The 24,851-nt window shown below is 44.4% G+C and overlaps 1 protein-coding gene across 13 annotated transcripts in view; it reads right to left on the bottom strand.

Annotated features, from left to right (window-relative positions):
- ep400 (E1A binding protein p400) overlaps positions 1 to 24,851 on the bottom strand; it is a 164,455-nt gene that overhangs the window by 83,318 nt on the left and 56,286 nt on the right. For all 13 annotated transcript variants that reach the window (XM_068054601.1, XM_068054607.1, XM_068054605.1 and 10 more), the window contains 13 exons: positions 23,779 to 23,860; positions 23,572 to 23,621; positions 23,233 to 23,305; positions 23,054 to 23,143; positions 19,350 to 19,466; positions 16,793 to 16,998; positions 16,519 to 16,696; positions 15,299 to 15,435; positions 13,820 to 13,989; positions 7,794 to 7,968; positions 6,867 to 7,003; positions 1,853 to 2,039; positions 1,594 to 1,763 (listed from right to left, as the gene is read on the bottom strand). In XM_068054601.1, the coding sequence (XP_067910702.1) occupies positions 1,594 to 1,763; positions 1,853 to 2,039; positions 6,867 to 7,003; positions 7,794 to 7,968; positions 13,820 to 13,989; positions 15,299 to 15,435; positions 16,519 to 16,696; positions 16,793 to 16,998; positions 19,350 to 19,466; positions 23,054 to 23,143; positions 23,233 to 23,305; positions 23,572 to 23,621; positions 23,779 to 23,860 (1,772 nt within the window). The remainder of the gene's footprint in view (positions 1 to 1,593; positions 1,764 to 1,852; positions 2,040 to 6,866; positions 7,004 to 7,793; positions 7,969 to 13,819; positions 13,990 to 15,298; positions 15,436 to 16,518; positions 16,697 to 16,792; positions 16,999 to 19,349; positions 19,467 to 23,053; positions 23,144 to 23,232; positions 23,306 to 23,571; positions 23,622 to 23,778; positions 23,861 to 24,851) is intronic.

Genomic DNA, 24,851 nt, shown 5'->3' with positions numbered 1-24,851 from the left:
GTCGAGAGAGTGGTTAATAAAGCATACAGTATCCTGGGCTTTATTAATAGGGGCAAAGAGTACAAGAGCAAGGAGGTTATGTTGAACTTGTAGAAGACACTAGTTCGGCCTCAGCTGGAGGATTGCATCCAGTTCTGGGCAATGTACTTTACGAAGGATGTGAAGGCTGCAGAAAAGATTCATGAGAATGATTCTAGAGATGAGGAACTTCAGTTATGAAGATAGATTGGAGAAGTTGGGACTGTTTTCTTGGAGAAGAGAAGGCCGAGAGGAGATTTGATAGAGGTATTCAAAATCATGAAGGGTCTGGACAGAGTAGATAGGGAGAAACTGTTCCCGCTCGTGAAAGGATCGAGAATGATAGGGCACAGATTTAAAATAATTGGTAAAAGCAGCAAAAGTGGCACAAGGAAAAGCTTTTTCACACAGAGAATGGTTAAGGTCTGGAATGCACTGCCTGAGAGTGTGGTTGAGGCAGGTTCAATCAAAGCATTTAAAAGGGAATTAGACAGTTATGTGAGAAGGAAGAATGTGCAAGGGCAGAAGGCCAGGGAGTGGCACTAGCTGAAATGCTTGTAAGGAGAACTGGTGCAGACACGATGGGCCGAATGGCCTTCTCATGCACTGTAACAATTCTGTGATGAGGACAGACAGTGCTGCCACACTCCCATCCCACCTCCGGGAAAATGGCTCAGGTGTAGAATGGAGCCGGGAAACATCATGCAGCGATGCTATTTTTAGCGCTCGTCACCCCACTCCCGTCCTGGCCCGGGCAAAGTCTCAAAGCCCAGCCTTATATTTCTAACTTGAAGATCACAAGAATCCAGGGAATTCTCGATGAGCATTAATTCATTTTGAAAATGAGTAAACAAATGCTTTGCGGATGACATTACTTCAAAAGCTTGGGTATTGAACTGAATTATTTTATTGCATCATCATGCCTTGTGCAACTCATTAACAGCTCGCCATACAGCATAGGAACATTTAGCCCCTCAAGCCTGTTCTACCATTCAGTGAGATCACAGCTCATCTGCGAAATAACCTTTGCTCCATATCTCTTAATACCTTTGCTAACAAAAATCTCCCTCAGTTTTAAAATTAACAATTGGTCTAGCATCAAATGCCACATGCAGAAGAGAGCTCCAAACTTCTACCACCCTTTGTGCATAGAAACATTTCCTAATTTCACTCCTGAAAGGTCTGGCTGATTTTTAGACTATGCTGCCAATCCTGGACTCCCCCATCAGCAGAAATACTTTCTCTCTATCCTACCTTATTTGCTCCCCTTAATATTTTGAAAACTTCGATCAAATCACCACTTAACCTTCTGAATTCCAGGGAATACAATCCTAGTTTGTGTAATCTTTCCTCATAATTTAACTCTTGGGAGTCCAGGTATCATTCTGGTAAACCTATGCTGCACACACTTTAAGACCAATATATCCTTCCTAAGGTACAGTGCCCAGAAATGCTCACAGTAACTCCAGGTGTGATCTAACCAGGGATTTGTATTGCTGAAGCATTACTTCTAACCCCTTGCATTCTAGGCCTCCAGATATGAGGGAAGATATTAAAAAAGGAGGCAGCACCTACTTGCTAACTTTCACTTTAACTGGTTTAGGTCTGGGTGGAAGATCTGGTGAGTTGTAGATTTCCTCAATGAGCTTCCTCGTCACCTTCCGTTTAGGCATGACTGTCTCAGTCTCGTATCGAGACAGTTTATTTTCGATTCCAATTAGATTGAAGGCAGACAAGTCTGCATTCTAAAAAAGAAAATCAGACAATCATCCATCTTGGGACAGTTACCAACCGTCACGGAAAAGTGGAAGAAAAATAATTTTCCAGCGCTTACCTTCCAAGGGTCATATTCAAGCACTTTCAACACTAGAGAAGCAATTGTGTACTGCAGTGCTCTGAACACATAAGCCGAACAGATGGACCTGGAGCACTTCAGGTTAGGATGATTACATATCCTTCGCAGCTGCATCAGTAGGTTAAGAACACTAACAAAATGGCGAGACCTCAGGGCTTCTATTGTGCTGTTGGTCAGAGGAGGTTTTAAATCAGCATCATATAACCAGAATCTATCAATCCAAAACAGAAAAGCAAATAGATTCCTCAGCCAGCAGTTACATCTGTCTATCCAGGTGCTGTAGCATGTTTGTGTCCTTCACATACCAGGCATCATACACAGTTAACAGAGGCAAAGTAATCCTTTAACAAGGAGAAAGCCAGTTACTGACTGGCAGCCTGAAACTTGCAAGCAATTTATTTACCTCAGTCACAATTAGCTGGATTTCCAAGTGGTGTACTTCAGTAGCTAAACATCACATCTGTACGCCTGACAAGCCATGGGCAACACCTGGGGGTCTACTCTAGAGAGATGTACAACTGAGTACAAGGAAGTGACCTGCAGCATTATTTCTGATCAACTGCTGCCAATTTCTGCCTTTATTTCACAGTCTTTATAAATTTCTTTATAAATATCCTAAACTCAAGTATTGAATCATTAGCAAGTGAAGGACATATCATTAAACAGACACTGCACTATAGAATGGTCAGAATTTAACGGGGGAGGCGGTGGCCCCACCCACTGGTTGGAAAGTTGCGGGCAAGCCCGCCTCCGCCAGGCCTGGAAGCCATGCCGCTACTTCCCAGTATTTTTTGGGGGGGGGGGGGGGCGGGGGAGTGTAAAGTTCCAGCGATTGCAGCATGAAATAAAATCTCAATGGGTTTGTAAAGTGATGTGCAATACAGCTGAGATTCAAAAATGACACAGCATTTAATACTATGAAATGATAAAAGCTGAAAATCTTGAAGACTTCAACCAAACAACATAAACTTGGGATAAAATACAGGAAAATTTCATTGACTTATGTCCTGGATTTAACAAATGTGCTCATTTAAAACAGTAAACGGCTAAATTAAAAAAAAAATCAACAATTCTGTATTACTGTGCAGTCTATGATTTTTGGATTGCTCACTAAGCCAAATAGATCAGAACATTTTAGCCAGTCAGAATTATCTCAATAAGGTGGGTACAACATTAAAACAATGTTTAGTTTCTCAGCCCCAACAGCACCAAATCCAGCATGAAAGAAGCTTTTAAAGTTGAGCATAGAGTCCCATTTTCTGCTGTCACATTGTAAGCATTTATACTCAACTCCCTCCCATGCCATTGCCTGAATAACCCCAAAAAAGTTCCAGGAATAGTTGAAAGAAAACATTTCACATGTATCATTAAACTATGCTTTAAATTTAAGTGATAATCAATGAGCCTTGATACTGTACTGGAGAAGGTGTGTGTAGGAATAGCAGTCTGAAGAGGACAAGAGCTCAATTCCCCAGTACCATTCTTGCTTTTAGCTACATGCAGATATTTGTCAGAAAATAATATTTCTTGTTACATTCTGAAACACCGCAAATTTCTTCCTTGGGGAGAATTGCTACCAACTCTCCATTACAAATACAAATGGCAGGCTGGTTTAGGTGTAGCTTCTGGTGAGGGAGTCATTAATGCAATTTGAGCATTGAATACTGGTTTCCCCAGAATTGGCTTTAGAGAGAGTAGATGTGTTCTGCCTTTTCGTACCAGCAGGAGGGTGCGACATCTGATCTCAGCAAAGTGATTGCTGCACAGGCACAGGAAATATCTTGCAATTGGCCTCAGCACCCTCACATTGGATGGCGGTTTCAGCAGCAAATGAGCTGATGACCTCATTCAGCCCATCACAGTACCCAAATATTTCTGGTAAAGTCACAAATTGCATCCTATGTAACTGTGACAAAAGTAAACTATTCCTCCTCATCCTTCTTGACCTGTCTGCAGCCTCTGACAGATGTGACCACACCATCTTCCTCCAACACCTCTCCACCATCATGGGACTGCACTCAATTCCATTTTCATCTATTCAGTTGCAGCCAGTCAGTCACCTGCAATGGTTTCTCTTCTTGCTCCAACACCATTACCTGTGGTGTATCCCAAGGATTTATCCTTGGCCCTCCTCCTATTTCTCATTTACATGCTGCCCCTAAATGATTCAAAAACATAGCTCAGTTTCTGTATATAAGCTGACAAACACTCAATTCTACCTCACCGCCAACTCATGTGACCCCTTCACTGTTGCTAAATTGTTAGACTGCTTGTCTGACATCCAGTACTGGATGTGGAAAAATGTTCTCCAACTAAATAATGGAAAGCCATTGGGCTGAATTTGATTCCAAGTGCGGCGGCTCATTTAAATAGCCGTGGCAGGCCGGCTCCCAGATCACATGGACGGGATGGGCTGTCTGACCCCAGCAATGGCGTGAGCTGCCCATGTGCAGGTGCTGACGCCATTTTTAAAGGGCTGTTAGCCCTACCGGCATATTTAGATATTTAAAGAAAGCTTTAATGAAATTCAATAAATACATCTCTTTTGCCCCTCTCCCACCCACCCCCCCCAATATCAATTATTTGCCCTTGCCCCCCAAAACACATATCTTTACCATCTGAGCTTCTCCCCACCCCCCCACCAAACCGCACAAACTTTAAACTACAACCCTTCCCATCATCCCCTACTCCCACGACGTTATTTTGACCCCGTTCCCTCCCCCCAACCCCACAGCGAGCAACATACCTCCTACCACCCTCCACCAGTGCTGCACCTCATTTCCCTGGATGGGGATCCAAAGGCGCGCCAGTGCCAGCTGCCAGGCTGAAGATTGCAGCGGGACATCAGGAGGCAGCGCAAGTTTATTTAAATTAATTAATTGAATATTAAAATTGTGGTCCATCGCCCAGCAGCGGGGAGGCTGCCACGGTTCCTCACCACCGGATTGGACCGGGCCCTGCCGGCGTCTAGGCCCGTGGCGGGCATCATCCCGGGCCATCTTCAGGCCAGCCCCGCCACAGATCCCAACATCAAGGGCTCCTTAAAATCCAGCCTATTGTCTTCGGTTTCAGCTACAAATGCCACTGCCTAGCCACCAACTCCATCGCTCTCCCTGGCAAATGTCTGAGATTGAAACCAGACTGTTCACAACCTTGATGTCATATGCAGCCCCGAGATGCATTTCCACCCCTCACTAAGACTGCCTATTTCCACCATAACATTACCTGACTCTACCCTTGCCTCAGCTCAACCGCTTCTGAAAACGTCATCCATGCCTTTGTTACCTCTAGACTTGACTATTCCAAAGCATTCCTAGCTGGACTCCCATTTCTACACTCTGTAAACATGAGATCATCCAAAAGTCTGCCCCAACTCACACCAAGTCCCATTCACTTATCACCCCGTGCTCGCTGACCTAAACTCCAAGTTAAGCGGTGCTTTGATTTTAAAATTCTTATCCTGGTTTTCAAATCCCTCCATGGCCTCACCCCCCTCTCTCTCTGTAATCTCCTCCAGCCCTACAACCCTCCGAGATACCTGCACTCCACCAATTCTGGCCACTTGAGCATCCCTAATTTTAATTGCTCCACTACCGGTGTCTGAGCCTTCAGCTGCCGGTGCCTTAAGCTCTGGAATTCCCTCCCGACACCTCAATGCTTCTCTCTCCTCCTTTAAGACGCACCAAGGCAAGGGAATATACAATAGATGGTAGGACTCTAGGAAGTAGTGGGTCAGAGGGACCTTGGTGTACTTGTCCATAGATCACTGAAGGCAGTAGCACAGGTAGATAAGGTGGTTAGGAAGGCACATGGAATACTTGCCTTTATTAGCCGAGGCATAGAACATAAGAGCAGGAAGGTTATGATGGAGCTGTATAAAACGCTAGTTAGGCAACAACTGTAGTACTGTAGTACTGTGTACAGTTCTGGGCACCACACTATAGGAAGGATGTGATTGCAGTGGAGAGGGTGCAGAGGAGATTCACCAGAATGTTGTCTGGGCTGAAGCATTTTGGCTATGAAGAGAGGCTGAAAAGTCTAGGGTTGTTTTCCTTAGAGCAGAGAAGGCTGAGGGGGGGACCTGATTGAGGTATACAAAATTATGAGGGGCAGTGATAGGATAGCTAGGAAGAAACTATTTCCTTTAGCAGAGGGGTCAATAACCAGGGGGCATAGATTTAAGGTAAGGGGCAGGAGGTTTAGAGGGGATTTGAGGAAGAATATGTTCAACCAGAGGGTGACTGGAATCTGGAACACTCTGCCTGAACGGGTGGTAGAGGCAGAAACCCTCTCAACATTTAAGAAGTATTTAGATGAGCACTTGAAACGCGAAAGCATACAAGGTTACGGGCCAAGCACTGGGAAATGGGATTAGAATAGGTAGGTGCTTGATGGCTGGCACAGACACGATGGGCCGAAGAGCCTGTTTCTGTGCTGTATAACTATGATTCTACTTCTGACCAAGCTTTTGGTCACCTGTCCTAATATGTCCTATGTGCCCCAGTGTCAAATTCTAACACACCCATGAAGTGCCTTGGGACGTTTTACTACGTTAAATGTGCTATAGAAGTACTAGTAGTTGCTGTTGGTGCTGAGGAGAGAGATAGAGAGGCCAGTCCTGGCCTAATGGCCAATGTGTTGATATAGGATAGGGCAGGATTGAGTCTTAGCTGTGGTACCCTTCAAGACTACCAACAGGCTCACACACAAAGAATGATCCCCAGGTTGAGATGTCAGAAGGGACTGCCAGCACCCAGGAAACCAGCTTCTCACTTGACTCACCATCTCTGGACAAAAACTGGGGAGGGCAGCAGGAGGGAACAGCCAATCAGAACTTTTTCCTGACTTAAAAAGCATCCTAAATTAAGAAGGCTTGGCAGTAATATGCAAAATGTTATGGCTCAGCTCAGATTTAGACTTCCTAAAACAACACAAAGCAAAGACCGTTTTACAAGTTGTTTCTATTTTGCATCTTATGAAAGATGCTACTTACCCAGATTGGAACATGACATCTTCATACATGATTTTCTGCCTCTTTGACAGGCAACATTTTAGAATGTGCTCATATTTCTTCGGCAGCTGTTTCTCCACGTCCCTCTTTGATCGCCGCAAGATGAACGGCTGGATCATCTAAAGGTGAGGGTCAAAGTACATTTGAATTCTACATATGACATTTTAATACTTGCAATTAAAAATGAAGTGCAAATATAATTAATAATGCTGACAAACTTGCTGCAATAGTCTAATATTGCAACCCATTTAACAAGGAGAGCGTGAGAGAGCGCGCGAGATGTTATTAACATGGTTTTGGAAAACAGCAAGCAACCAGAGATGAGAAATAAAGACATTCATACTAAATAATATACAAAATGCATTTTACAATAGATATTGTGTAAAATTACTTTTACAGGAAAGGAGAAAAACATGCAGAAATTGGCCAACATGTGCTTGATGGCACAGCACTGTATAAAATGTATTCCATTTATTATTGCGTTACCTGGAGTAACCAAATAGTTTAAAAAAAGTAACTGTTTACCTTCAAGTGTGATGGTTTCTATATCAAGTGAAGGTATATGTCCTACTACACAATAAGTTTTTCTGAAGCAACCAGTCTCACCCCTTTAGACTCCTAGATGAAAGGGACACAATCTTTTCCGAAACTAGTGCAGTTCTGAACCACATTCTAGGAAGTACAGGAGATCACTGTATGTTCCCTCCCACAGAACTATAGCATCTCCACAAGGCACTTTCCCAGCCAGACAAGTCATGGGCATGAGCCCACAGCTGAATGCCTTGATGCACCATATGCTGGAAAGCCAGGATACCCCACTGCCAGACTGCCTGCCAAGATCCCCGCACACTCCCGCCTCCCCCCATCATTTTTTTTTCTTATCCAAACTAAAATAGAAGTTGCACTTACCCTATGCATTCTTATTACCAATTTGTGGCAATAGTCTTGATTTTCATCTGTGCCAACTTTCACAGGGAAATCCAGGTAGGATCTGGAAATTCCAGGCAGCAGGAAATGCATCATGGTCCACAGCTCCATCGGGGTATTTTGTAAAGGAGTTCCAATCAAAAGCAGACGCTGCTGACTAAAAAAGGAAAAGTTGGCAGAACAACTCACCTATTTATAGTTCATAATCATTCAAAAATGTATCTTACTAGACTTACATGCATTCTATTGGAGCCAAACACACCTTTTACCTTGCTTTAAAAAAAAATTCATTCATGGGATGTGGGCGTCGCTGCCTATCCCAATATTTATTTCCCATCCCTAATTGCCTTGAGAAGGTGGTGGTGAGCTGCCTTCTTGAACCACTGCAGTCCATGTGAGCTAGGTACACCCACAGTGCTCTTAGGAAGGGAGTTCCAGGATTTTGACCCAGCATCAGTGAAGGAACGGCGATATAGTTCCAAGTCAGGATGGTGTGTGGCTTGGAGGGGAACTTGCAGGTGGTGGTGTTCCCAAGCATTTGCTGCCCTTGTCCTTCTAGGTGGTAGAGGTCGCGGGTTTGGAAGGTGCTGTCTAAGGAGCCTAGGTCCGTTGCTGCAGTGCATCTTGTAGATGTACACATTGCTGCCACTGTGCATCAGTGGTGGTGGAGGAAGCAAATGTTTGTGGATGGGATGCCGATCAAACGGGCTGCTTTGTCCTGGATGGTGTCCAGTATGAGTGTTGTTGGAGCTGCACCCATCCAGGCAAGTGGACAGTATTCCATCACACTCGTGACTTGTGCCTTATGATGGTGGACAGGATTTGGGGAGGCAGGAGGTAACAAAGAAACATATAAAATAGAAGAGTAGGCCATTCGGCCCTTCGAGCCTGCGCTGCCATTCATTATGATCATGGCTGATCATCCAACTCACTAACCTGTTCCTGCTTTTCCCCCATATCCTTTGATCCCTTTAGACCTAAGAGCTATATCTAACGCCTTTTTGAAAACATACTATGTTTTGGCCTCAACTGCTTTCTGTGGTAGCGAATTCCACAGGCTCACCACTCTCCAGGTGAAGTAATTTCTCCTCATCTCAGTCCTGAAAGGTTTACCCCGTATCATTAGACTATGACCCCTGGTTCTGGACTCCACCACCATCGGGAACATCCTTCCTGCATCTATCCTGTCAAGTCCTGTTAGAATTTTATAGGTTTCTATGAGATCCCCCCCCTCACTCTTCTGAACTCCAACGAATATAATCCTAACCGACTCAATCTCTCCTCATGCGTCAGTCCCGCAGTCCCAGGAATCAGTCTGGTAAACCTTCGCTGCACTCCCTCTATAGCAAGAACATCCTTCCTCAGATAAGGAGACCAAAACTGCACACAATATTCCAGGTGTGGCCTCACTTATAATTGCAGCAAGACACCCCTGCTCCTGTACTCGAATTCTCTCACTATGAAGGCCAACATACCATTTGCCTTTTTTACCGCCCGTTGCACCTGCATGCTTACCTTCTGCGACTGGTGTATGAGAACACCCAGGTCTCGTTGCATATTCCCTTCTCTCAGTTTATAGCCGTTCAGATAATAATATGCCTTCCTGTTTTTGCTACCAAAGTGGATAACCTCACATTTATCCACATTATACTGCATCCGCCATGCATTTGCCCACTCACGCAACTTGTCCAAATCACCCTGAAGCCTCTCTGCATCCTCCTCACAACTCACCCTCCCATCCAGTTTTGTGTCATCTGCAAATTTGGAGATATTACATTTAGTTCCCTCATCTAAATCATTGACGTATATTGTGAATAGCTGGGGTCCTAGCACCGATCCCTGCGGTACCCCACTAGTCACTGCCTGCCATTCGGAAAAAGACCCATTTATCCCTACTCTTTGTTTCCTGTCTGCCAGCCAATTTTCTATCCATCGCAATACACTACCCCCAATCCCATGCGCTTTAATTTTACATGCTAATCTCTTATGTGGGACTTTGTCAAAAGCCTTCTGAAAGTCCAAATAAACCATATCCACTGGCTGTCCCTCATCAACTCTACTGATTAAATCCTCGAAGAATTCTAGTAGATTTGTCAAGCATGATTTCCCTTTCGCAAATCCAGGCTGACTGTCCGATTCTACCACTGTTCTCCAAGTGCTCTGCTATAAAACCTTTGCTAATGGACTCGAGAATTTTCCCCACTTGCGACTTCAGGCTGACTGGTCTATAATTCCCTGTTATCTCTCTACCTCCCTTTTTAAATAGTGGGGTTACATTAGCTACCCTCCAATTTGTAGGAACTGGTCCAAAGTCTATAGAATCTTGGAAGATGACCACCAATGCATCCACGATTTCTAGGGCCACTTCCTTAAGTACCCTGGGATGTAGATTATCAGGCCCTGGGATTTATCAGTCGCAGGATTCCTCGCCTCTGTCCTGCTCTTGTAGCCACGGTATTTATATAGCTACTCCAGTTCAGTTTCTGGTCAATGGTAACCCCCCAGGATGTTGATAGTGTGGGATTCAGCAATGGTAATGCCACTGAATGTCAAGGGGAGATGGTTAGATTCTCTCTTGTTGGAGATGGTCATTGCCAGGCACTTGCGCGGCACGAATGTTACTTGCCACTTATCAGCCCAAGCCTGGATATTGTCCAGGTCTTGGTTGCATTTCTACATGGACTGCTTCAGTATAAGAGGAGTCGCAAATGGTGCTGAACATTGTGCAATCATCAATGAACATCCTCACTTCTGACCTTATGATTGAAGGAAGGTCATTGATGAAGCAGCTGAAGATGGTTGGGCCTAGGACACTACCCTGAGGAACTCCTGCAGTGATGTCCTGGAGCTCAGATGATTGACCTCCAACAACCACAACCATCTACCTTTGTGCTAAGTATGACTCCAACCAGCGAAGAATTTTCCCCGATTCCCATTGACTTCAGTTTTGCTAGGGCTCCTTGATGCCAACTCGGTCAAATGCTGCCTTGATGTCAAGGGCAGTCACTCTCTTGAGTTCAGCTCTTTTGTCCATGTTTGCACCAAGGCTGTAATGAGGTCAGGAGCTGAGTGGCCATGGTGGAACCCAAACTGAGCATCACTGAGCAGGTTATTGCTAAGCAAATGCCGCTTGATCGCACTGTCAATGACACCTTCCATCACTTTACTGATGATTGAGAGTAGACTGATGGGGTGGTAATTGGCCGGGTTGGACTTGTCCTGCTTTTTGTGTACAGGACATACCTGGGCAATTTTCTACATTGCCAGGTAGATGCCAGTGTTGTAGCTGTACTGGAACAGCTTAGTTGGAGCACGGGTCTTCAGTACTATTGCCGGACTGCTGTCAGGGCCCATACCCTTTGCAGTATCCAGTGCCTTCAGTCGTTTTTTGATATTACGCAGATTGAATCAAATTGGCTGAAGACTGGCATCTGTGATCCTGGGAACCTCAGGAGGAGGCCGAGATGGGTCATAAACTCGGCACTTCTGGCTGAAGATTGCTGCAAATGTTTCAGCCTTATCTTTTGCACTGATGTGCTGGGCTCCCCCATCATTGAGGATGGGGATATTTGGGGAGCCACCTCCTCCAGTTAGTTGTTTAATTGTCCACCACCATTCACGACTGCAGAGCTTCGATCTGATCTTTTGGTTATAGGATCGCTTAGCTATCTATCGCATGCTGCTTACGCAGTTTGGCACACAAGTAGTCTTGGCTTCTTGCTTCACCAGGTTGACATTTCATTGAGGTATGCCTGGTGCTGTTCCAGGCATGCCCTCCTGCAGTATCCATTGAACCAAGGTTGGTGTGCTGGCTTGATGGTAATGGTGGAGTGGAGGATATGCCGGGCCATGAGGTTACAGATTGTGGTTGAGTACAATTCTGCTGCTGCTGATGGCCCACAGCGCTTCATGGATGCCCAGTTTTGCATTGCTAGATCTGTTCGAAATCTATCCCATTTAGCACAGTGATAGTGCCACACAACACGACAGAGGGTATTCTCAATGTGAAGGCGGGACTTTGTCTCCACAAGGACTATGCGGTGGTCACTCCTATCAATACCGTCATGGACAGATGCATCTGCAGCAGGCAGATTGGTGAGGACGAGGTCAAGTATGTTTTTCCCTCTTGTTGGTTCCCTCACCACCTGCCGCAGTCCCAGTCTAGCAGCTATATCCTTTAGGACTTGGCCAGCTCGGTCAGTAGTGGTACTATCGAGCCACTCTTGGTGATGGACATTGAAGTCCCCCACCCAGAGTACATTCTGCGCCCTTGCCACCCTCAGTGCTTCCTCCAAGTGGTGTTCAACATGGAGGAATATTGATTCTTCAGCTCAGGGGGGCAGTAGGTGGTAATCAACAGGAGGTTTCCTTGCCTATGTTTGACCTGATGCCATGAGACCTCATGGGGTCCGACGTCGATGTTGAAAGCTCCCAGGGCAACTCCCTCCCGACTGTGTACCACTGTGCCGTCAACTTTGCTGGGTCTGTCCTGCCGGTGGGACAGGACATACCCGGGGACTGTGATGGTGGTGTCTGGGACCTTGTAAGGTATGATTCCCTGAGTATGACTATGTCAGGCTGTTGCTTGACTCATCTGTGGGACAGCTCGCCCAACTTTGGCACAAACCCCCAGATATTAGTAAGCAGGACTTTGCAGGGTTCACAGGGCTGGGTTTGCCATTGTCGTTTCCGGTGCCTAGGTCTATGCCGGGTGGTCCATCCGGTTTCATTCTTTATTGACTTTGTAGTGGTTAGATGTAACTGACTGGCTTGCGAGGCCATTTCAGAGGGCATTTAAGAGTCAACCACATTGCTATGGTTCTGGAATCACAGGTCGGACCAGGTAAGGACAGCAGATTTTGTTCCCTAAAGGACTTGTGAACATGCACACTTCCCATCTTCAACCTTTGTATTCCCTCCTTTCCCCCCCAAACACACCAGTAGGTGTGCCTGACTGCCTGTCTGCAGTCTCAGATGACTGTAAGCTTCCAACACCTCATACAAAATGACCCTTCTGGTGAGAGTCTAGGTAGTCGGTATCAGCAGACTATTCAACCACATCGGGCATTAGAGTCACAACCTCTTCTCACCCATGAACACATGGATGCTTCTTAGCAGGGGCCACTGGGTAGGCAATCGAGAGGCAGGAACTCTGGCTGATTTCCCGTCACTGTCATCCCCAAGCTTTGAGCATCCTTCTGGTGCCCATGGCTAGTGAAACCGGGACTTCCTGGACTGTGTGGCTCAGTACCACGCACAGCACTTAACCACTAACTGACAAGAAAGCTCATGTATATTTTAAAACAATATGTAGGAACAGGAGGAGGCCATTCAGCCCCTTAAGCCTGTTCTGCCATTCAATTAGATCATGGCTGATCTGTCGCTTAACTCTCATTTACCCAGCTTGCTTCCATAACCCTTAATACACTTAACTAACAAAAATCTATCAACCAAGGTTTTGAACTTTTCAATGACGCCAGGCTTAACAGCTTTTTGGGGAAAGAAGAGTTCCAGATTTCCACTGACCTTTGTGTGAGGAAGTGCTACCTGACATCACCCCTGAACAGCCTGGCTCTAATGTTAAGATTATGCCTCTCTTCCCCCTCAACACAGGAAATTTTTTTCTCTTTAACTCCACAATTAAATCTTTTAATCATCTTAAGCACCTCAATTCTATCATCCCTTAATCTTCTACGGTCAAGGGAATATAACCTCGTCTATGCAATCTGTCCTTATAAATGAACCCTTTTTGCCTGAAATCATTCTGTACAGTGTATCATTACGACAAAATGACACCATCTACCCTATCAAATCTATTAATCCTCTTAAACACTTCAACTGTATCAAAACATACTCCATTCTGGAAGATTCCGCATCAGCTCTCAGTAACAGAAACAGGCTCTCAAATATACCATGAGACTTTCCCTTAAATCTAAACATAACCATAATTATAGTGATGGCTGAAGTTGGTTTCTGCTATATTAAACATAAACGCATGTGACACAGACCTCTTGAGGTTGAAAAGGGCCTCCCAGTGCCTTTCAGTCGTGTTTCTAAGCTGCTGGACCTCGTCCAGTATTAGGTACTTCCACCTCTTCCTCCGGAAAGCTTGGTGGTCCTTAAGCAGCAGCTTGTATGAGGTGATACACACATGGAACGAGTTGGGCTCCATCCAACACTGCAAACAAGAAATGTGTAGTTAGTTACTCAGGTTCCCAATATTTGTCTTTATCATATATAGATTAAGAGCTTTTTTAAAAAAAAACACAGCAGCACATACTAAAAGTGAAAGCAATACAATTATATAGCAGAGAAACAGGCCATTCAGCCCAACTGGTCCATACTGGTGTTTATGCTCCATACTAGCTTTTCCCGTCCCTCTTCATCTCACTCCATCAGCATATCCTTCTATGCCTTTCTCCCTCATGTTTATCTAGCTTCCCCTTAAATGCATCTATGCTATTCATTTCAACCACTCCATGCGGTAGCAAGTTCCCCATTCCAACCACTATCTGAGTAAAGAAGTTTCTCCTAAATTCCTTAGTGGATTTCTTCGTGATTATTTTACATTTATGATCCCTAGTTTTGGTTCCCCCCCTGTAAACAAGTGGAAACATCTTCTCTGTATCTTCTCTTCTTAGGCAGTCCCTTGGGATGGAGGATGACTTGCTTCCATTCCAGTTCAATGCGTTCTGAGATGGCTGATAAGTCCAATGCATGATCTGCAGACTCTGCCACATGAGGGATAGGTGGTGCTTGAAGGGTTAGGCAGATGAGTAGTTTGGAGGTTTTGCACTCCCTCAGATGCCTCGACTTCGCCTCCGCATGTTCCTGATGAAGTCCCCCGAGGTGTACAATGCCTTCCCAAATGAGCTTTCTCCATCTAGGGTGGTCACGAGCCAGGGACTCCCACGAGTCGAAAGAGATGACTGATCTCTTCAGGGATGCTGTGAGGACATCTCTAAAACGTTTCCGCTGTCCTCCCTAGAGTCTCCTGCTGTGACCAAGTTCTGAGTAGAAGCAGCTCCTTCGGGAGCCTGGTGTCAGGCATGCAGACGACATGTCACGCCCAGCAAAGCTGGTTTTGGGTCATGAGCGCCCCAATGCTGGGCAGGTTGGCTTGGGAGAGGACGCTGCTGTTGGAGGGGGTGGGGGGGGTGGGGGTGTTCAGCTGGGTGTGTGTAGAAGGAAGCGAAATAGCCGGTCACCATGGCCGCATTGGCGCCTGCGTCTGACCATGCACAGACTGTCCTAATGTCTGACAGCAGAGCCTGGCCCCCAATCGTCCTGGAACCCCCTTGCAATGGACTAAGCTCTGCTGGTGTGCAACAACTTCTTCACGTTAAAAAAAAACATGCACATGCATCTACCACTCTCTGTATCTACCCTACTGAACCCCCTCAATTTTAAACTCGCGAAAACAGCCCCAGTCTGTTCAATCTTTCCTGATAATTAATTTGTTTCAGCTGCAACTAATAAAGTATTACCTCTCTTTTGACTTTACGTTCTTTCCTCGTGCCAAAGTACATCATGATTTTGAGTCCCGGACACCAACGTTTGAACTCCATTTCCCAATTAAGCATTTTACACGTTCGCACCACAACCAGATGTGGACCCCAGATGCCTTAAAGACAAAAACAGACAGAGTGCATTCAAATCTAAAGATGCAGCTGCTACAATAATTTCAAAATTTCTGTGATTGAATCAATGCACTTGCACTGATTCAATAGTTTGTTATAAACAATTCACAAACAGAACTTTCAAAAGAATAAAGATGCTTTACAAAAGAATTGAAACTGGATCCTTCAAAATAAACTTTGAATCACAAAATCACATCTAACACTACTGTTAGAGAGAAATAAATGCCGCATATTCTCAAATAAAGTCACGTCTGATGAAAGGTCATAACTGCAATGTTATCCTCTCTCCCGCTTTCAGATGCTGATTGATCTGCTGTCCATTTTAGTCATTTTCAGCTTTTGTTTTGCACATAGTGCAAATTATTTACTGCATGAATATATGCAGATGCCAATCCTAGCTCAATTATAATGAAAAGAGTTGGCTGAAATTGTTCAAGTCTGTGGCAGGGAGATGGGTTGGGGGTGGGGCATGGGAAAATCAGGGAGGAATTACTTATGGTGGTAACAATTTTAACAAAATTGTGGGTAAATGTCAAGTACTTAACCCTTGCTACTATTCCTTGTAGAAATAAAAGATTCCACAGCCTCTATTTAAAGAGCAGCAAAGAAGTTCTCCCCTGGTGTCCAGGCCATATCTAACCTTCAATCAATATTAGAAACAAATTATCTGGTCATTTATTCTACTGCTGTTTGTAGAAGCTTGCTCCGTGCAAACTGGCTATTGTGCTTCCGTACACTGCAACAGTGACCATGTTTCAAAAGTACTTAATTGGCGATAAAACGCTTTGCAATGTCATGGGGTCGTGCAAGACACTGTATAAACGTACGTCTTTTTACTTAAGAAAAAATAGACTGTACACAATGATGTGAGGCAGACACACCAGTTGAGTTGCCCTAGTGGGCGATATCACAAAATCTACTCAACTGTTGCTCTGCCAATCATGCTTAGTTGTCCTCCCAAAACACAAATATACATTTTCAATTGCATGCATCAATCTTGTTACAATTTGTGCGCAGAAAGTATGCAGATTTGGGCTCCACATTTATCCTTCTTGCATCTGCCTTACCTTCATTCGCAGCAAGATGGGCTAGAAAACCAATTATCTGCACAGTCTTGCCTAATCGTGAGTCGTCTGCCAAAATCCCATTTAGCTTTCTTCTATGTAGAGCAGCCAGCCAGTCAATGCCAATCTGCTGGTATTCCCGAAGAGTCCCATGAAGCAAGAAAGGAGCAACATTTCTCACCTGTCAAAGAATAGGAAAAGAAAGAAAATTGTACACTGAACGCCACTGCACCAAAAAGCTGCTTCACCCGCGCAATCATCCAAGAAACACAATTACCGAGGATGTATAACGAGCTATGCCCTTTGGCATGAGGGGTTCAGCAGCAGCGGAAACCTCGGCGATGTCTTTCCTTGGCCTCCTCCCTTCGGTTGGATTTGTATTTACTCTCTCTGCTGTTCTGTACTGGTCTACACTCAACAAGGAGTCAATTGCCACCTCTTGCTCCGGACTGTCAAATTTAGCAGCAAACTCTTCTTCCATTTCTGAAACACAGAGTCTCGTTAGTATCCACACCGAATTGAGCTGCAAAAAATCCAAGTACTTTGTTTTAATCATACAGGAATGAGGCAAACTACAGGAAACCAGCCTTTAAGTATCAATTGTTGATTGAGCTGGGGTGAAACACCTTCTTGAATAACTGCACGCCACCTGGTGTAGGTACATCAACAGTGCTATTTGGGAGGGAGTTCCAGGTTTTTGACCCAGCAACAGTGAAGGAGCGACAATATAGTTCCAAGTCAGGATGGTATGCAACTTGGAGAGGAACTTGCAGATGGTGGTGTTCCTATGCATCTGCTGCCCTTGCATGTTCCTCTAGATGGTACAGGTCGTGGGTTTGGAAGGTGCTGCTGAAGGAGTTGCTTCAGTGCATTTTGTAGATGGTACACACTGCTGCTACAGGGCGCCAATGACGGAGGGAGTGAAGGTTTAAAATGGTGGATGGGATGCCAAACCAGTTGGTTGCTTTGTCCTGGATGGCATCGAGCTTCGAGTGTTGTTGAAGCTGCACCCATCTAGAGAAGTGGAGAGTATTCCATGACACTTCTTACTTGTGTCTTGTAGATGGAGGACAGGCTTTGGGAAGACAGGAGGTGAATTACTTGCTGCAGAATTCCCAGTCTCTCATCTGCTCTTGTAGCCACAGTATTTATATGGCTGGTCTAGTTCAGTTTCTGTTCAATGGTAACCCCCAGGATGTTGATAGTGGGGATTCAGCAATGGTAATGCTGTTGAATGTCAAGGGGAGATCGTTAGATTCTCTCTTGTTGGAGATGGTTATTGCCTGGCACTTGTGTGATAAATAACATTCATGCCACACATCAGCCCAAGCATAAATGATATCCAGGTTTTGCTGCATGTGGGCACGGGCAGTTTCAGCATCCGAAGAGCTGCGAATGGTACGGAACACCATGCAATCATTAGCAAACACCTCCGCTTCTGACCTTATGTTGGAAGGAACACAGAAACAGCTAAAGATGGTTGGGCCTATGACACTACCCTGAGGAACTCCTGCAGCATTGTGCGGGGGCTGAGATGAATGGCATCCAATTACCACAACCATCTTCCTTTGTGCTAGGATGACTCCAACCAGTGGAGAGTTTCCCCCCACCCCTCCGATTCTCACGGACTCGAATTTTGCTAAGGCTTCATGATGCCACACTCGAGTCAAATTCTGCCTTGATGTCAAGAGCAGTCCCACTCCCACCTCACCTGTGGAATTCAGCTCCTTTGTCCATGTTTGCAGCAAGGCTGTAATGAGGTCGGAAGCTGAATGGCCCAGGCAGAACCCAAACTGAGCTAGTTATTGGTGAATAAGTGCCGCTTGATAGAACTGTCAATGACACCTTCCATCACTTTGCTGATGAATGAGAGTAGATTGATGGGGCAGTCATTGGTCGGATTGGACTTGTCCTGCTTTTTGCGGACAGGACATACCTGGGCTATTTTCCACATTGTGGGATAGATGCCCAGTGCCGTGGCTGTCCTGGAACAGCTTGGCTAAGGCTCAGCTGGTTCTGAAGCACAAGTCTTCAGTACTACAGCCAGAATGTTATCAGGGTCAATAGCTTTTACTGTATCCAGTGCCTTCAGCCGTTTTTTGATATCACTCTGTGTGAATCGAATTGGCTGAACACTGGCATCAGTGGTGCTAGGGACCTCAGGAGGAGGCCGAGATGGAACATCCACTTAGCATTTCTGGCTGAAGTTGGTTGCAAGTGGTTCAGCCTTCTCATTTGCACTGATGTGCTAAGTTCCATCATCATTGAGGATGGGGATGTTTGTGGAGTCTCTTCCTCCGGTTACTCTTTTCTAATTGTCTACCACCATTCACGACTGGATGTGGCAGGACTGCAGAGCTTTGATCTGATCTGTTGGTTGTGGGATCACTTAGCTCTCCTATAGCATGCTGCTTCTGCTGTTTAGCATGCATGCAGCCCTATGTTGTAGCTTCAGCAGGTGGGCACCTCATTTTTAGGTATGCCTGGTGCTGTTCCTGGCATGCTCCCCTATATTCCTCATTGAACCAGGGTTAGTCTCCTGGTTTGATGGTAATGGAACAGTGAGAGATATGTTAGGCCACAAGGTTACAGATTGTAGTTGAATGCAATTCTGCTGCTGCTGATGGCTCACAGCGTCTCATGGATGCCCAGTTTTGAGCAGCCAGATGTGTTCTGAAGCTATCCCATTTCACACAGTGGTAGTGCCACACAACACAATGGAGCGTGTCCTCAGTGTGAACACGGGACATCATCTCCACAAGGCCTCATTCACAAATCTTTTTAAAACAACACTTCACGAGGTTTTACCAGCCCTGAATGGATGCATAACGTACCTTCATCCTCCTCGTAGTCATCATCTTCACTGTCAGAAGAATCTGGAGCTGGCCAGTCAAAGTTTTCTGTATAAGCGCCAGCATATTGTCGAACAAGATCTTCCAGAGGGATTTCAGCTGGAAACAAATTAAATAATAATTGCATGTGAACATAGGAACAGGAGGCCTTTCAGCCCTTTGAGGCTGCTCGCCGTTCATTAGATCATGGCTGATCTGTACCTCAAATCCATTTATCCACTTTAGCTTCGTATCTCTCGCTTTCCTTATCTCACAAAAATCTGTCGATCTCAGTCTTAAAAGTTCAAACTGACCCCCAGCATCCAGTCTGCTAAGGTAGACAGTTCCAGATTTCTACTACCCTTTGTGTGTAAAGTGTTCCCTGATTTCCCTCCTAAATGACCTAGCTCTAATGTTATATCCCTCATTCTTGATTCCCCCACTAGAAAAAATATTTTTCTTTCGAATCTCTATCATTTTAAATGCCTCAATTAGATCACTGCGCAACCTTGTAAATTAAAGGGAATACAATCTAAGTTTACATAACCCGCAGCATTAGTTAAGCCTTTAAGCCGCGGTATCATTGCAGTTAAACTAAATAGTGGGGGGGGAGGGTTCAATTGAAGAGAAGTTTAAAAAGTCGAAAAGTAACGAGACAGCAGAGGTGCAGGGTAGTGAAGGGGCATACATTAATCAGAATGTGAGAGGTAGAGACAGAGAATACAAGCATAAGAGTACAGCAGAAATCAGAACCAGAGTAGGTAAAAGTGGTAACAAGTCAAAGCTTAAGGCTCTTTATCTGAATGCACGTAGCATTTGTAACAAGATAGATGAGCTGACGGCATAGATAGAAATAAATGAATATGATTTGATAGCTATCACAGAGACATGGTTGCAAGATGACCAGGACTGGAATCTCAATGTTCAAGAATATTCGACGTGGCCAGCACAGACACGATGGGCCGAATAACTGTATAACTCTATGACCAAAGGACAAGGAGGTGGGGTAGCTTTGTTATTAAAGGAAGGGATCAGTGCAGTTGTGAGTAATGATATAGGTGTAATAGATCACAATGTAGAATCTGTTTGGGTGGAAATAAACAATAGCAAGAAGAAGAAATCATGGTGGGGGTGGTCTATAGGCCCCCCGAGAAGTTGCCTCTCTGTAGGACTATGAATCAGGAAATAATGGAGGCGTGTAAGAAGGGCACTGCAATTATCATGGGTGATTTTAATCTGCATATAGACTGGACAAATCAAATTGGCAAGGGTAGCATGGAAGACAAATTTGTAGAGTGCATCAGGGATTATTTCTGAGAACAATACGTTGCAGAACCTACCCAGGAACAGGCTATTTTAGACTTGGTATTGTGTAATGAGGTAGGATTAAGAAGAGATCTTGTAGTTAAGGATCCTCTGGGGGAAGCAATCATAACATGGTAGAACTTCAAATTCAGTTTGTGGGTGAGCAACTCAGGTCACAAACCAGTGTCTTCAACTTAAACAAGGGCAATTACAGAGGTATGAAGAAAGAGTTGTCAAAAGCGGGCAGGGAAAATAGACTACAGGGAAAGTCAGTAGAAGAGCAGTAGCAGACTTTTAAGCAGATATTTTATTACACTCAGCAAACATTTATTCCGGTCAGAAGGAAGGACTTGAAGAAAACAATGAACCACCCGTGGATAACAAAGGAAGTTAAGGAGAGTATCAAATCAAAAATAAAGGCGTATAAAGCGGCGAAAGCTAGTGGTAGGCCAGAGGATTGGGAATTTTTTAGAAACCAGCAGCAGATGACTAAAAAACTGAGAGAGAGAAAATTGATTATGAGAGTAAATTGGCAAGAAATATAAAAACCAACAGTTAGAGCTTCTACGGGTATATAAAAAGGAAGAGAGTAGCTAAAGTAAGTGTGGGAGCCTTAGAGGATCAGACTGGGGAATTAATAACAGGGAACAGAGAAATGGCAGATATCTTAAACCAATATTTTGTATCAGTCTTCACGGTGGAGGACACTATAAACATCCCAATAATAATAGATGAGCAAGGTGTAAATGGGAGGGAGGAACTTGTAACGAGGGAAAAGGTGCTTGACAAACTGATGGGACTAATGGCAGACAAGTCGCCAGGACCTGATGGCCTGTATCCAAGGGTGTTAAAAGAAGTGGCTGCAGAGATAGTAGAGGCATTGGTCATAATATACCAAAACTCACTGGATCCCGGTAGGGTACCAGCGGATTGGAAAACTGCTAATGTGATGCCCCTATTCAAGAAAGGAGGGAGACAGAAAGCAGAAAACTATAGACCAGTTAGCTTAACATCTGTCATTGGGAAAATGCTACAGTCCATTATTAAGGAAGAAATAGCAGGACACTTAGAAAAACATAATGCAATCAAACAGAGCCAATATGGTTTTATGAAAGGGAAATCATGTTTGACAAATTTGTTAGGAGTGGATAATGGGGAACCGGTAGATGCTGTGTATTTGGATTTTCAGAAAGTGTTCGATAAGATGCCACAGAAAAGGTTATTACACAAAATAGGATCTCAGGGTATTGGGGGGTAATGTGTTGGCATGGATTGAGGATTGGCTAACACACAGAAGGCAGAGAGTCTGGATCAATGGGTCTTTTTCAGGTTGGAACGCCGTAACTAGTGGAGTGCCACAAGGATCGGTCCTAGGGCCTCAACTATTTACTATCTGCATTAATGACATGGAGGAAGGGACAGAGTGTAGAGTATCCAAATTTGCTGAGGATACAAAAATAGGTGGGAAGGCATGTTGTGATGAGGACACAAAGAATCTGCAAAGGGATATAGATAGGTTAAGTGAGTGGGCCAAAACCTGGCATATGGTGTTCAATGTGGGAAAGTGTGAGGTAATCCACTTTGGTAGGAAGGTTAAACAGACAGATTATTATTTAGATGGAGAAAAACTACAAAATACTGCAGTACAGAGGGATCCGAGTGTTCTTGTACAGGAAACACAAAAAGTCAGCATGCTGCTGCAGCAAGTAATTAGGAAGGCAAATGGAATTTTGGCCTTTATTGCTAGGGGGTTAGAGTTTAAAAATAGGGAAGTCTTGTTACAACTGTACAGGGTGTTGGTGAGGCCGCACCTGGAGTACTACATACAGTTTTGGTCCCCGTATTTAAGGAAGGATGGAAGCAGTTCAGAAAAGGTTCACTAGGCTGATTCCTGGAATGAAGGGGTTGTCTTATCAAAAACGCCTAAACAGGTTAGGCCTTTATTCATTGGAGTTCAGAAGAATGAGAGGTGATCTTATTGAAACATATAAGATTCTAAGGGCGCTTGACAGGGTAGATGTTGAGAATATGTTTCCACTGGTGGGGGAATCTCGAACTAGGGGACATGGTTACAGAATAAGGGGGCACACATTTAAAACTGAGATGCGAAGGAATGTCTACTCTCAAAGGGTGGTGAATCTCTGGAATTCTCTACCTCAGAGAGTTGTGGAGGCTAGGTCACTAATTGTATTTAAGGCGGAAGTAGATAGATTTTTGAAATCTCGGGATGTCGAGGGTTATGCGGAGCAGGCCCGAAAGAGGAGTTGAGGCCTGGGACAGATCAGCCATGATCTTATTGGATGGCGGGGTGGGGTCGAGGGGCTGAATGGCCTACTCCTTGTGTTTTAATCTCCACTGCACCCCCCTTCTCTTAACTTTAGTGACAAAAGTGGTCTGATTACCTTGTTTGGCTAAATCTGCCAATTCGGTTTGATGGTCAATGGTGCCTTCAATGGCCTCCTGTTCTTCAATGGTTTCCTCACAGTCTTCCACTAAAAATGAATGTTGGAACACAGTTTTAGTTTCATTTGCAAGCAGACAGACACCTTTAGCAGCAGAGGACAAACTGCTATCAACAAACCTGCTTCCACAGTAGCCTCAGCCCCAGCAAATGAATCACTGGCTTTCCTGTTGTTTTCATTGCCCAATGGATCCTACAAGTTAAAAACACACAACTTCACACATCAGCATATTTCATGTTTTAATTTTACAAGGATTACAATACAATTAAAAAGTTGAATTACTTCCCCGTGTTGATGATAGCACCATATTAGATCATTAAAAAAAATACAGAAAGCATTATAATTCCTGGTTTAATCCTTTATCCAACTGTTTTTATATATACTGGACAAGACCCTATAAAGTTGCTGTAACACAGTCTAACCAGTTTAACATACAAATGGTTCATTTGAGAACTTACTACATCACTCAGCTTTTCGGACTTGGGCCATGGAGATACCGAGTTCTGGCCTGAAAGGAAAATAGCCAAATAGTATAAATACAGCACTCAAATATTCACACAAGATTAACGGCAACAAGCAACTGATAGTATTTTCTCTATGGGCTTGAAACCGCCCAAATATAAATCCAACAATTCTTTAACGAAAAGCTAAACTATATTCTTAACCTTTGTTTGATGATTCCTTTCGTAAATGTAATGCTTTCCTCCGCTGCTCTTCCATATAAAGTTGCAATTTAACTTCTACGACCTGAAAAGAAAATGCAAAACTTCAAAAACTGTCTTTTCTTAATCCACACTCATGGCATTCTCTATATCACACTGTGATGGGGCAAAATGTATTTTCTCACTACCATGGTCCCCACCTAAAAAACTGATTACCCAAGAAGCTGTCATCCTTACATTCACATCTTTGTCAATAGTCAGGTGCTAGAAAATACAAACAAATGGCATTTATGTTGTGCCTTTAATGTAGAAAAAAAATCTCCAGGCACTTCTCAGAGATGCAATCAGGCAAAAATGAATGTCAAACCAAATGAGATATCAAGAAGGGTGACCAAAAAGCTTGGTCAATGTGGTGGCTCTTGAAGGAGAGGGAGATGGAGAGACAGAGGGATTTAGAGTCAAAGTGTATAAAGACCAGTGATGGCACAGATAACCAATGACTTCCTCTGAACTTCCAAAATCATTTCTTGCCCTCAACCCAACTCTCCCCAAATGCCTGATCAGGGTCAAACAAATTAAAGAAACCAAACACTGTGTTCACTTTATATAATCACCTCATCACACTGGGAAAGATTTATAATATCTTTAGCCCCAGGTGCCATGGGATCTGGCCCGACGCACAGATGTTTCAAAGTTGCAATTTGTGAATCGATTATGGCCACCCTTCCCCAATAACAAGCCAAATCTGAACAGGCAAAGGGGGGGGAGGGGGGTTGGTGGTGGTGATGTTAAATGGGGATGCTCAATGGTCTACAACATGCATGATAAAACATCAACAAAAGACACCAGTACCCTGCAATGACAACATTTTGTTTCAACAGCACTTTCAGACTTCTCATTGTGCCAGATAACTAATATTTCACCAGGCACCAAAACAGAACAAAGGCGTACTGGAAATACTCAGCAGGTCTGACAGCATCTGTGGAGAGAGAAACAGAGTTAACGTTTCAGATCTGTGACTGAGTTCTGATGGAAGGTCACAGACCTGAAACGTTAACTCCTTTTCTCTCTCCACA

This window comes from Heterodontus francisci, chromosome 23 (genome assembly GCF_036365525.1).
Source record: "Heterodontus francisci isolate sHetFra1 chromosome 23, sHetFra1.hap1, whole genome shotgun sequence".
NCBI lineage: Eukaryota > Metazoa > Chordata > Chondrichthyes > Heterodontiformes > Heterodontidae > Heterodontus > Heterodontus francisci.
Note: the sequence above shows the minus strand (reverse complement) of the source record. Positions and strands in the feature narration are given on the sequence as shown.